At 46.2% G+C, this 12,079-nt stretch overlaps 1 protein-coding gene across 1 annotated transcript; it reads left to right on the top strand.

The window, feature by feature from the left end:
• The first annotated feature begins 1,476 nt into the window (after positions 1–1,476).
• On the top strand, positions 1,477–8,603 carry RAP2B (RAP2B, member of RAS oncogene family). The gene has a single exon (XM_083848161.1). It carries the CDS (start codon positions 1,690–1,692, stop codon positions 2,239–2,241), a length of 552 nt encoding a protein of 183 aa, XP_083704287.1. The 5' UTR covers positions 1,477–1,689; the 3' UTR covers positions 2,242–8,603.
• The last annotated feature ends 3,476 nt before the right edge of the window (positions 8,604–12,079 follow it).

The following is a 12,079-nucleotide window of genomic DNA, read 5'->3' as shown; positions in this document are numbered from 1 at the left end:
GGGAGTGCCAGGCTTCAGCTGCACGATGCGTTTAAGAAAGTTGTGGCCCGACGCTTCTCTTCCACCCTGAGTGACTGCGACACCCTTTATCTGAAGTCACAGCAAGCCATGGGCGCGGGCGTCCTCAGCAGAAACAGCTGGAACTGTTACCGGCCCCACAGCAGGGCTGGCAGAACGCGACCTTTGTCTTCGTGGGGAGATGTTTCATGGGCAAAGACCCGCACAAACAACAGTATGGGGGTTTCACTGAAGCTCCTGCAGGGAGGGGATTGCCAGAGATGCCGTTCTCTCCTGAAGATCACTGGAGATGCGGTGCAGCCAGACCAAGCAGAGCGAATCCCCACCGTGAATTCTGGCAAAAATAATTTAGTCAGAATTTAGCTGTGTGAGAACTGTCTGGTAGTAAGAGAATGCTGCTTACAGTTTATTTCAAATATTTCTGTCTTTGTCTACCAAGGCCTGTTGCACCAACTACTGTGTTTAAACTAGATTTATAAACAAGAAGGTGTGATAAAAGGGACTTACACGCCACAATTATTTGAATAAAGACTGAACAGTAAAGAACTGGCTGCGGCGTAAATGCAAAGACCAGAGGGTGCCAAAATAACTAATGATATTTTCTTGAAAGGAATGTCTGATTGATAGGGGGATGACTTCTACAAACAGTGGCAAACTGCCAGTCCCCGTGACTCAACCCCACCAGGCTCAACTGCAGTTAGCAGGCCACGGAACGCCAGCAGCAGCGCCATGTGGCAACTGCCACATCTTCAGCCCCAAAGGCCGGCCGGCTCTGGCTTCGGCGGGACGAGGAGAGGCTGAGAAGTTGGTCGGGGTGTGCTGGAAGGGCTCCTCGGCACCACGGCCGTACAGGGAGGCCTGGCGGGAGGGCGGACAGCCGGCCCCACGCCGCTCCCAAGGAGGGCGCCCAGCAGCGAGGGCTTTCCCCCGAGGCAGGCTTTGGCAGCAGGGCGGGCGCCCTCAGCCTCTGGAGCCACCCGGGCCGGAGGGGTCTTGGGGAGCGCTACCGGGGGACCCCAAGGGCCCGCACAGCCCGGAGGGGCGGCCCCGGGAGGGCCCCGCCGCCGCCCGGCCCAGCCCCGCCGAGGGAGGGCACGGCGACCCCTGGGGAGGGCCGATACGGGCGGCAGGGGCGCTGCCGGGGAGATGCCCGGGCCGTGCCCCGCGATAAGGGGCGGCGAGTCCGGGCGGCTCGGGCCCCTTCCCCGCCGCCTCTCCCGCGCGGCGCCGCCGCCGGGGGGAGGCGGAGCGGGGCCGGTGTGGGCGGGCCGCGGGAGCGGGGCGGGCCGCGGGGCGCCATGGGCCGCGGCGGGGCCGGGCGCGGCCGCTCGGCGCTTCCCGCTCCTCCTCCTCCTCCTCCTTCTTCTCCGCCGCCCCCTGCGCGCCGCCTCCCCCCGCCGCCGCCGCCGCCGCGCGCCCCCTCCCCGCCGCCCGGCCCCGGGGCGCGGCGCTGCCGGGCTCGGGGCTGGCCCGCAGCGGGCCCGTGAGGCGCGGCCGGCCCCTGCCCGCCCCGGCGGGCCCCGCGCGGCGCCGCGGAGCGCCCCTCCCTGCCCGCCGCCTGCCTCCCGGCCCGCCGCCCTCCTCCTCCTCCTCCTCCTCCAGCGAGGGCGGGCGGAGGGAGGGAAGCGGCAGCCCCGAGCGGGAGGCGAGGGAGGCGGCGCGCCGGGAGCCATGCGGGAGTACAAGGTGGTGGTGCTGGGCTCGGGCGGCGTGGGCAAGTCCGCCCTCACCGTCCAGTTCGTGACCGGCTCGTTCATCGAGAAGTACGACCCCACCATCGAGGACTTCTACCGCAAGGAGATCGAGGTGGACTCCTCGCCGTCGGTGCTGGAGATCCTGGACACGGCGGGCACCGAGCAGTTCGCCTCCATGCGGGACCTCTACATCAAGAACGGGCAGGGCTTCATCCTGGTCTACAGCCTGGTCAACCAGCAGAGCTTCCAGGACATCAAGCCCATGCGGGACCAGATCATCCGCGTCAAGAGGTACGAGCGGGTGCCCATGATCCTGGTGGGCAACAAGGTGGACCTGGAGGGCGAGCGGGAGGTCTCCTTCGGGGAAGGCAAGGCGCTGGCCGAGGAGTGGAGCTGCCCCTTCATGGAGACCTCGGCCAAAAACAAAGCCTCGGTGGACGAGCTCTTCGCCGAGATCGTCAGGCAGATGAACTACGCCTCGCAGCCCAACGGGGACGAGCAGTGCTGCGCCGCCTGCGCCATCCTCTGAGAGCGGCCGGCGGCCGGGGCTGCGGGAACAAAGGTCCGCGGCGGCCGGCACCGAGAGCGCCGGGCACCGGCACCGGGCATCGCCGCCGGGCACCGGCACCGGGCATCGCCGCCGGGCACCGGCACCGCCACCGGCACCGCCACGGGCACCGGCACCGGCACGGCCGGGGGGCGGGTGCGGCGCCCCGGGCATCCGCGGGGGGGGGAAGGAAAAAAAAAAAAAGGAAAAAAAAAAAAAAGAAAAAAATCGCGTTGGAAACGTGGCTTTTCTCAGCATGTACGTTCATCGAGTCTCGACCGTCGCGTGTTCCCTTGGTGTCTGCCGCAGACGGCTGTGGGCAGCGGGCACGGGAGGAGGCCGGGCCCGGCCCGGCGCCGCGGATCTATGCAAAGCGGGCATTGCACAGCGCAGCGGGACTGGCAGCGCCGCTGCCGCCAGCGTGGGGTGCCGGAAAGCGTCTGCTGATCACTTGTGAAATAATTCTCTATTTTGTTTACCTGCTGTATCGGATGGGAGTTTGCAGAGAGTGGTAGCGTGTTGGTTTTCTCCTGTTTTTTTGTTTGTTTGTTTTTTTTTAATCAGCTGTGAAAATGTTACAAATCTGCACAATTTTTTAGGCGTGCGTGTGTGTGTGATTTCGTTTTTATTTTATCCTTTGGCGGGTGGGAGCGGCGGTGTTTTGGTTTCTAGGGTTTTTCTTTTTGGGTTGGCAATAACTGATTTTGATGACTAGCTCTCTAAAAAGTGCAAAGACTTCCTAAATGCGATACAGGGCCAAGAGCAGCCCTGTGTCTGTAGAGTGCCTTCAAAACTCAGCTGTTCCAGCCGGTGCCAACCTGTGAAAGCTCCACAGAATCCCATTATCTACTACTCCAAAAACTACTTAACAGTTTCCTTTCAGTAATCATACTGAACAAGCCAGGACAAAAGGGCCTATTGTTAGTGGAATTTATTTCTTATTTCCATCTGAGCCTTTTAACTGTAATTTCCATGTCTTGCAAGTTCGGGCTTCATTTACTTCAAATTTGCAAGAATTTAGCCTTTTGGGATTTTGGGGGTGGGCTTTTTTGTTCTTTCTGTTTTTATTTTATTATATTTTATTTTTTGTGTGGGATGTACCTCCAGCCAGCAAAGAAAGAAACCTTAACGTTGTGATGTACCAAGAAAATTCTAACAACTGTCATTTTGATTCCAGACATGCGTTTAAGAGATGTCTATCCATTTTCAGAATTTTAATACAAATGCTGTTTTTTAGAAAACAACTTTGTGCGCTTTTATGTACTACACGAAACACTTTCACATAGGCCGTTAATCCTGATTTATATTGTAATAGATGTAAAAGTGGCATGGGGGGCTTGGGTTAGCTAAGGACAGTGCTTAAAAAAAAAAAAGACAAAAAACAAGCCCCAAGATTGCTAAATGTTGGGTAAAATAACAATTGGTGATACAGCTTTTCATATGTGTTTAGGTCCTGGGGCTATGTGACGCCAGCATGCGTGTGGAACGCTGTGTTCAGTAGGCAGCTTTAGGAAGGTAGCGCGGCTCCAGTGTGAAAACGTCTTGTAAGATCAGGACCTTATCTGTTACTAGGAACAGGTTTACTAGGAAGAACAAAATTCTAAAGGGCAATTATTTAAAGAAATTAAAGTTTTAATCTTGCTACGTTTTAACTCTTTAAAATTATGCATCGAGACTACTACTACTTTCCTCCTATGAGGAAGGATTGGGGTGGGAGGAGACCTGTACCTTCTGTGATTTGGAAGATCTGGGCATTTGTTTACCTCCATTACCTTCCTCTCTTAGCCCCTTCTTTAAAGATTAGTCTACAAAAAGTGCAGTTCTTTTTCTGCATCCCAAGAAGACTTGAAGTTATCTATACGACGTGGAAACAGAAACTGAGCAATGGTGTGTAAAAGTTTTTTAATTAGGCCAACTGAAAACAAACCGCCTTGATGTCTACCATAAATCCAATCGTTTCTTCTTTTAACTAGGAAAGTTTTCTGCTTCAACACTGGAAGGAGTGGTTTTCGTTTTAGCTTAATTCTACACAGTGAAACCTCAGTGATTGAGATTAAAATGATAACATTGTGTTCCACTTGGGGATTGGATATTGATTTTAGCAACATGCAGTATCTCCTGAAAATTGGGATAAGAGTATGTTCTGAATGTTAGGGGCTTCTTTTAACAAAAATACTGTACTGAAAATGATGAAAGCTTGATTGCAGCCATATCTTGCACTGAAGTTTTAAAAATACAATTTGCCATAATTTAACATCTCAGCTATTGTGATGGTCCAATTTTGCCTTAAATTCAGTGGGATTATATATATTTTTAGCACCTAACAAGCCTTGCTCCAGATCAATGTATTGAAAGCAACTCATTCAGCTTGGTAAAAGCAGATATTCATTCTGTTCTCCACAACAGATAACGGATTATTCATGTTTTGTAGTGCCTCCTGTTCTCCTATTGCCTGTGTTGTGACTGAGGAATGATGCAAAAATGGGTGTAAGTAGCACACAGTGGGGTGTGAAGTCCAGTTTTCCTTAGCCTAGCAGAGCAGCTGAAGGCAACTTAGTAAATTCTGGATTATGATTTTTTTTCTTTTTTTGTAGATATACTCTAGTTCTTGCCAAAAAGGTGTGTTCGTCAAACAGTGAAGGATTTAAAAAAAATCAAAAAAATATGGCATGGGTCTAATCAGAGTTTTGAATGTATTTAGATGTTCAATATTCTCTGTGACTTGGTGAGGACAGTACAAATAGTAGAGCTCAGTAGTCTGATCTTCCAAATACTTTGAAGTGTTTTGGTGCTTGTTAAACATAGGCCTTGTCTATAAAGTAGAAAAAAAACATACTGCTTTAACTTGACTGAATAATGAAAGCTATATTTGCTTCTACACTAGAGGAAAATATTGTATCAATATAAAGGTACTCTTTTATTTCTTTTCCCTGTGGGAATATGTTATACCAGTGTCAATACAAAGGTGGTATATAGCTCTTTTCACAGTGCGAATTGCAAAAATTTAATTGGTTTGGAAGAAAAATTACATGCCCAGCCAAAATACTTCCTGACAGTCCAGAAATCATGTAAACAAGGCCTTAGTTTAAGGCTGGTCTCATGGCCACATATTTTGCTGTGCATTATGATTGTATCTTTAAAAATTCAAGCTTGTTCTATCGCAAGAAAGCATGCCTTTGAAATGCCAGTCTCTGTGATTGTAACTGTGCAGTATTTTAAACCTCATTTTCAATACAGTTGTGGTTCTTCTCAACACAGTGCTCAGGCTTTATTGGTGCTTACAGTTCTGCAGACCACGGTACGTTCTGTGGCTGTGGGGTTCCTTGTTGGTTCTGCTTCTCTCAGACGAATGTTTGGCAAGTTTTTTGCAAAGGGCATTCTGAATAAAGGGCAGCTGGCTCTTTATGACTTCTTCATCTGGATGCTCCTTGCATGCAGGTGTTGTTAAGTATCAGATTTCTTTGAGGAGTGACAAAATGCAAGAAATTCCATTTTCTTTTAAGAGTTTTGTTTGAAAAGGAGTGGCATACGCGTCCTCTTGAATCCACTGCCATTCAAATTAATGGACAGCTCCTGTGATGGTAAATGGAAAGCGTTTGGAGCTGTACTGCTGTTGGAAGCTGTCTTGCTCTCCAGATATGTATAGCAGGCAACTCAAAACCTGTCATGATAGACCTTCACTGTACCCTTGATAACTTCTATTCTGAGTGGCCATGCATGTTCTGAAGAGGTTTGAGACTTGCTATAGAAGCAAGCTTATGTACATGAGCTCTGTTCAAAGGTGGAATAGTTTCAAATAATGATCTTTGTAGCTTATAGCCTCCTCCTACAGTGTTTACAGCTTTATACAAAATGTGTATGTCAATAAGATTCTCCTTCCTGTCATGTTGTTATAACATCATGATATAAAATCTCATTTTTGTAGGAATTCAACATTTGCCTGACTTGTAAATTTTTTTTTTTTATTTGGGGGTGACAACCTCTGGCAAACGTATGCGTAGCAGCTGAGAGAATGATTGAAAAGCAGATTTTAGTTCAAACAATTAAAGAAATTCAGATGAGTTATAGTGATGATATTTGAAATGTGTTGGTGGGACTGAGTCTTGTGTGTGTGTGTTGGTTTGTTTTTAATTTAAGTAGACTAACAATTTATTAGTCTGTAATCAAGAAGCTGACTGTATTTCCCAAGGAAGAGTGTGTGTGTGTGTATTTCTTTAGACTTCGTTGAAGTTGGAGTCAAAATTATTGCCCTTGCCATAGGTGATCTCACCCTTTGTGATCTCAATTCTGCATGCAGTTACCATCACGATGAAGAAAACACCCAAAGAAACCTGAACTAGTCAAGTGATAAAGGCGTCAAGCAGAGATTTCTGCGCAGAAAGCTTAAGAACAGCCATTAGAATCTCTCTATTGCAATCTTAAATGTTTGGAGGAGTATGACTGCTCTAATGCACAACAGTGCTTATTTAAAAGTGTTGATGCTAGAGCAGTACTTCACTAGATGACATATTATGCATAAAGCAAATACTACAGGTAAATAATTAATCTGCAAAATCTAACAATATGTCTTAGTTCCTATCTAAAAGACTATAAAGTTAGAAGCAAGTTAACCAGAACTTGTAAGCTGTTCAAATAAGTTGCAAAAGATTGGAAGCAGCTGTTGTGTGATGACTTTATTTTGGCAGTCTCTGGGTCTTTTGGAGGTTTGGGCAAAGAGGAGACTAAGTGATCGAGAATCCTTGGCTTTGTTTGGGATACAGAGAGATTTTTAGGAAAATGGTGTATGACATGTAACTTAGGCTTTAACGACTTAAGAATCATTTACTTCTATAAAACTCTTTGTTTTTAAGATAACATAAAAAGTGCGTAGTGAATAGATGGAATGTCCAGGTAACAGGTTACAGATGTCTCCTCTGCTTGACTACAGGTGGGCAAGAAGCTCCGCAGCAACCAGTCTGATCAGAGTGACATTGTGATTATTTTTTTCCCTTTTGATACAGGCTTGTTATTCTGTTGTATTATGACTCTAGGATGAAAAGGGATGTTAGACAGTATTCTTGTGAACGGTTGTAAATCAGCTTCTGGGTGGAAAAACTAATCTGGAGTGGAAGTGTTTTTTCTTTGAATTGGGTAGCAAAAAAGGTACAGGCCAGCCTGTGCATCAGCATTCCCTTGGTAAATTTCTCACAGGTATATTAACCTAATGCTTTGTTTCTGCAGTGTTACTGTTAAACCAATGTAAATAACTAGTATGAATGCTTACAAGTTGGTGTTGAGTTGTTGAGGATAGCATTACAGGTAAGGCGGTAAGCTCTGCGCTGCAGCTGCGTTTGACCTACTGTTAGTAGGCCGTGTAAGCAGGTGTGGACCCCGACGTGGGTGCTCGGAAGGAAGTCTCATTTTAGCTGTTTAAAGTTGTGCACCTGACGGTATTCCTGAGAAGCGTGGCTGTCCGTTACCCCGCGACACCTGTGTGAAGGTTGAGGGCAGGTCCCAGGCCGAGCGGCGTTTCCTGCTGCGATGGCTCGGGAGGCGCCGAGCCCGGGTCTCCCCCAGAGATGCCCACACCAGCAGGGCTCCTGCAGCCCTGACACCGACAGTCCCGAGGAAGAGAGGCATTACCCTGTCCTGATGAGGGGAATCGTTTAAATTCCTTGCCATCTTGCTGTCTCCAGATAGTCTACAGCACCTGTGACAGAAATGAAAGGAGAGGGCAAGGCCTCTCCGGCCTGCGGAGCTGTGGCAGGGCTGTGTCCCCAGCCCTGCTCTGGTTTCCAGCTTCAGCATCTTTCTGGCATACCTTTTTGGCTTCCTACACCTCCGTTTTTCAACTGTGTGTTGTGTCAAAGTGTTGATTTCAGTGAAGATGCACGGACTTCTCATGAAATTCTGGCTCTGGAGTTGCAGAACCAAATGAAGCAAAGGAAGAAGATCAAGAGAGAGTTTGAAGATGCAAAGTCTGCAGAAATGATGCTGTTCCTTAGAAGTGCATGTGACCTTTTCCCTCTAAGACACACCTGAATGTTGGAAGCAATTTTTTTAAAGAACATCTAGCAGAAATCTTGGTTTAATTAAGCCCTATGCTTGAATCAGAAAAGATGCTAAAAGCACTTTGAGTTGGAGGTAGGATACTTGAATGATTTCAGAAAAATGTCTTTGTTATTTTTACTGGCCTTGGTTTAAGTATTCTAATATTAATTATTGTGATCATTATTGCTAGATAGAGAGCATGCTTAAATATGATTTAACATATATGTTAATGTAGCACTATAAAAATCACCATGCTGTAGGGACTGAGTTATTTTCTAAATCTTCTTTTTTCAACCCAAAGGTTGAAAAAGGTGCTGAGAGATCGTTGGATTGTTTTAATGAGCTGGTAGTATTAGTATATGCTGTGTGGTTTGTAAGATCTTGTGAACATCCATTGTGGATTTTTCTGGTGGTAAACGAATTCAAAAGTGCAAAGCAAGGTTGTGCAATCAATGTGTTATCCACCAGCGATGATCTTACACTAAGTTTTCATAGCTCCCCGACACTGCTGCCTACGCTACTAATCACCAAAATCTCTGTTAACCTGCCTGGAACTTTACAGTGATGATAGATGCAATGTGACTCAACGTAGTTGGAAGCCATATGTATTTAAGGATGATATTAGTGGTAATTTTACTCCTTGAATGAACTACGGTAGTGCTACGTGCCTCAGTTTAGTATTGGGAGTTTACTGCCAAGTTTACTTGATGATTAACAAAGTTAAGATGAAAGCATGCTAATGAAGTACTTGAGTAATTAAGTTTCTAATGCTTGAGATCTTGATTTCCCATCTTTTTTGAATACTCTGCCACGTTCCAGATTGGCTGTCTATTTTCTGCTGTGTTTCTTGTTTCAAATATTATGTTTCCTTTATTGTGGGTTTTGCTTTCTCTTTGGCTGTTGGATCTTTTGGTTTTTCCTTTAATTAAGGGAAAAAATAGAGAGGAGATTCACATTTGAATTACTGTACAGCACAAGCTGCCTAGATTCCAGAAATACATGCCATATGCTTCACGTATTTTTGCAATAAAAACAAATATAAGGAGAACACTGTATATTTAAGGTATTTCCAAGGCTGGGACTCTCAGCTGAGAAACGGCTTGAAAAATCTGATTTACCAAAGAACTAGGTCAGTCTGGTAGAGGGAACTAGAGTGTTCACAGGTACTTCAATATTTATTTACTTACAGTATTGCTCTGCTTCAACCTCAGTAGTGATAGCAAAAGTTACAGGTTTCTGAGCATAAATATTTATGTATACGTACAAAGTTGTATATGATACCTACAACTCAGGAAATGTCCACTTTTTTTTTCAAAGCATAGAAAATCAGGAATTTAGTGCCCACGTGCATTGGGTATCAGACAGTAGCATAGAAACTTGGGTACGTGTTCATTCAGCCAATTAAAAGCACCAAGAAGAGTCTTGTTCCTTTTCAAGCATTTTTGACCTGGCAGAAATTAATTTTCAGCATTGCTAAACCAGAAAATCACTGTGGTTATTCGGCGTGTACAGTGTGTAGCCTTTTACCAGATGCAGGGATAGCAACCTGTCAAACTAGTCGGAATTGTTTGTGGTCAGCGCTGTCTGTGAATAAAACTTGTAGCTTGTGTCCCACTTCTGTATTTCTCGTGATAAGTAAGTTGAAACCAAACCTGTCTAGACTGAAACACTAAGAGTTCAAGGATGGATATTCTTGGATTCTTTACAGACTTTATGATTAATTGGAATTGCTCAACGTGCATCTGGTCGTAGCTTGTTTCAGGTCTTTGTAAGATGCTGACTTCCTATATCAGTCACTCGGGGTTTTTCAGCACTTAGCTAACAGAAATTAATTGACGGGTAACTGGAGTTCATTTGGCAAGCACATTAGTGCATGCTGATGTGAAGACATAAACTGTATTATTCCAGGATGTAAACAAATGCCGAACAAGTGTGTTAGGTGTCCTAATTGCCTACAGTAGAATTTTCAATATGACTTTAGTTGTGAAGTTATATTTGTGTTGATCTAGTGTTATGAATCTGAACTGGACTGACTTATTCTCTGATTCTACAAGCATATATATGCTCAATTTACTGTTCTTCTGTAACCCTTTTGAAACCAGAGGCTTATTTAAGCAACCAAGAGCAGAATTTAACTCCAGCTGGCATTTTAATTATTTCCTGTGTACCTAATATTGTGACCTTTTGACCTTAAAAGCAGCAATTGCATTTAAAAGAAAATCCTAACTAATTCTGTAGGGTTTTTGAAGTCCTATTTATTCTAAATTGTGTGGTTGGTTTAAGAAAGATACTGTAAAACATTAACATGTATTTAAAAAAAAAAAAAAAAAACTGTTCTCTAAGCAGTAACCCCTTTTAAAAAGATTTTTGTTTTTTTTTTTATTTGCTTACGAAGTCCCTCGGTCACTAAAAGGGCTTTGGGGCCCCACCCACGCTGGTGATTATTTTCAACATGCAAAATTGAGCAGATGACAGCATGATCTCTGGGATGTGGAGGTGGCGCGTCGTCCCCGAGGAGCGTGCTCACCTGCGAGGCGAGGAGCCTGTGAGGACACCAGGGGCCCTTCGGCTGCCCCGGGCTGGGGCAGGGGCTGGGGCTGGAGCGGGGTGGCTGCGGGAGGAGGCCGGGGAGGCTGCGGGAGGAGGCCGGGGTGGCTGCGGCGGACGCGCCTCCGCTGCCTCTGCCTGCGCCCAGCCTGCTAAGGGACCGAGTGCGTTTCTGGTTTTGGCTTGCTGTTCCTGGATGTCTCCTTCAAAGACAGCTTCTTCAGTGCCTCTCTTTACTCTTCAGAAGGCAGGAGGAAGTGAAAGCCTCGTGTGGGGTGCCATGAGCTCGTGGTGCTCAGTGCTAGCGAGGCGATGCTGGCAGATCTCAGGCTGCTCCACGATCTGGCGACTGCCTGGTGCTTAAGGAAGAAGGCTTAATCGAATGCCTTCACCTGTGCCTTTATTTTTTTTGGATGTCTAAAATGTAGGGTGTTTTTCTTTCTTTTCTCCTCTTGGTGGGTGTTTCTTATCTTGAAGTCATGCTGGGTTAGTACAAATTGTGAATGCCGTCTTGAAATGGCAATAGGTGGATATAAAATTTTTACTTTGTACAGTTCTTTCTTCCCATTCCATTGGGATTTATAGTATGTTGTATTCCAGTATCTGTAAGGTTTGGTCATACTCATTCACATCTCTTAGGCAACCTTTTATCCTTCAGCATTATCTAATCCGATCTAATGTGCAGGAGACTGATCTAACGTGCAGCACACCGGCTGACCAGGAGGCTGGGGCACTTACGGGGTAAGATCTCTCCTAGACCCTGGTGGTTCATTGCAAAACCTCAAGACACCAGTTCTAAATGGGATACCAACTACCAAATCCATCATCTTTTATTATGTGTTTAAGAGCATTTTCTTGTGAAAATGAAGGAGTAACGCTTTACTGTATGCTGCCCAAAGGATGTTGAGACAGGCTTTACAGGCACAAAGGTTTGTTTTCAGAGTCCATAGCTGATAGCATATGTTAGCTATAGCAGCAAAAGTTTCTTTTGCTGAAAACCTAATTAATAGGGACAAAAACAAAAAACATGTCAATGTTATAAGCAGCCATGGTGAGCACCCGCTGCTCGCAGCCAGGCCGGGGCCGTGCGCTAAGCCCTGCAGCTGCTCTCTGCCCTATCCAAAGAGCAGCGTCAGAGGAAGACATTGCCTTTTTTTTTTTTTTTCCTTTAATGGCCAATGCCAGGAGCTACATAAGCCCCTGAACTATGTCAGAATTGGAGGGAGAACAAAGGTGCCCCGAA

The sequence above is a fragment of the Anser anser genome, assembly GCF_964211835.1.
Source record: "Anser anser genome assembly, chromosome: 9".
Lineage (NCBI taxonomy): Eukaryota > Metazoa > Chordata > Aves > Anseriformes > Anatidae > Anser > Anser anser.
The sequence above is the reverse complement of the archived record's forward strand: the minus strand, read 5'-3'. Positions and strand labels throughout refer to the sequence as shown.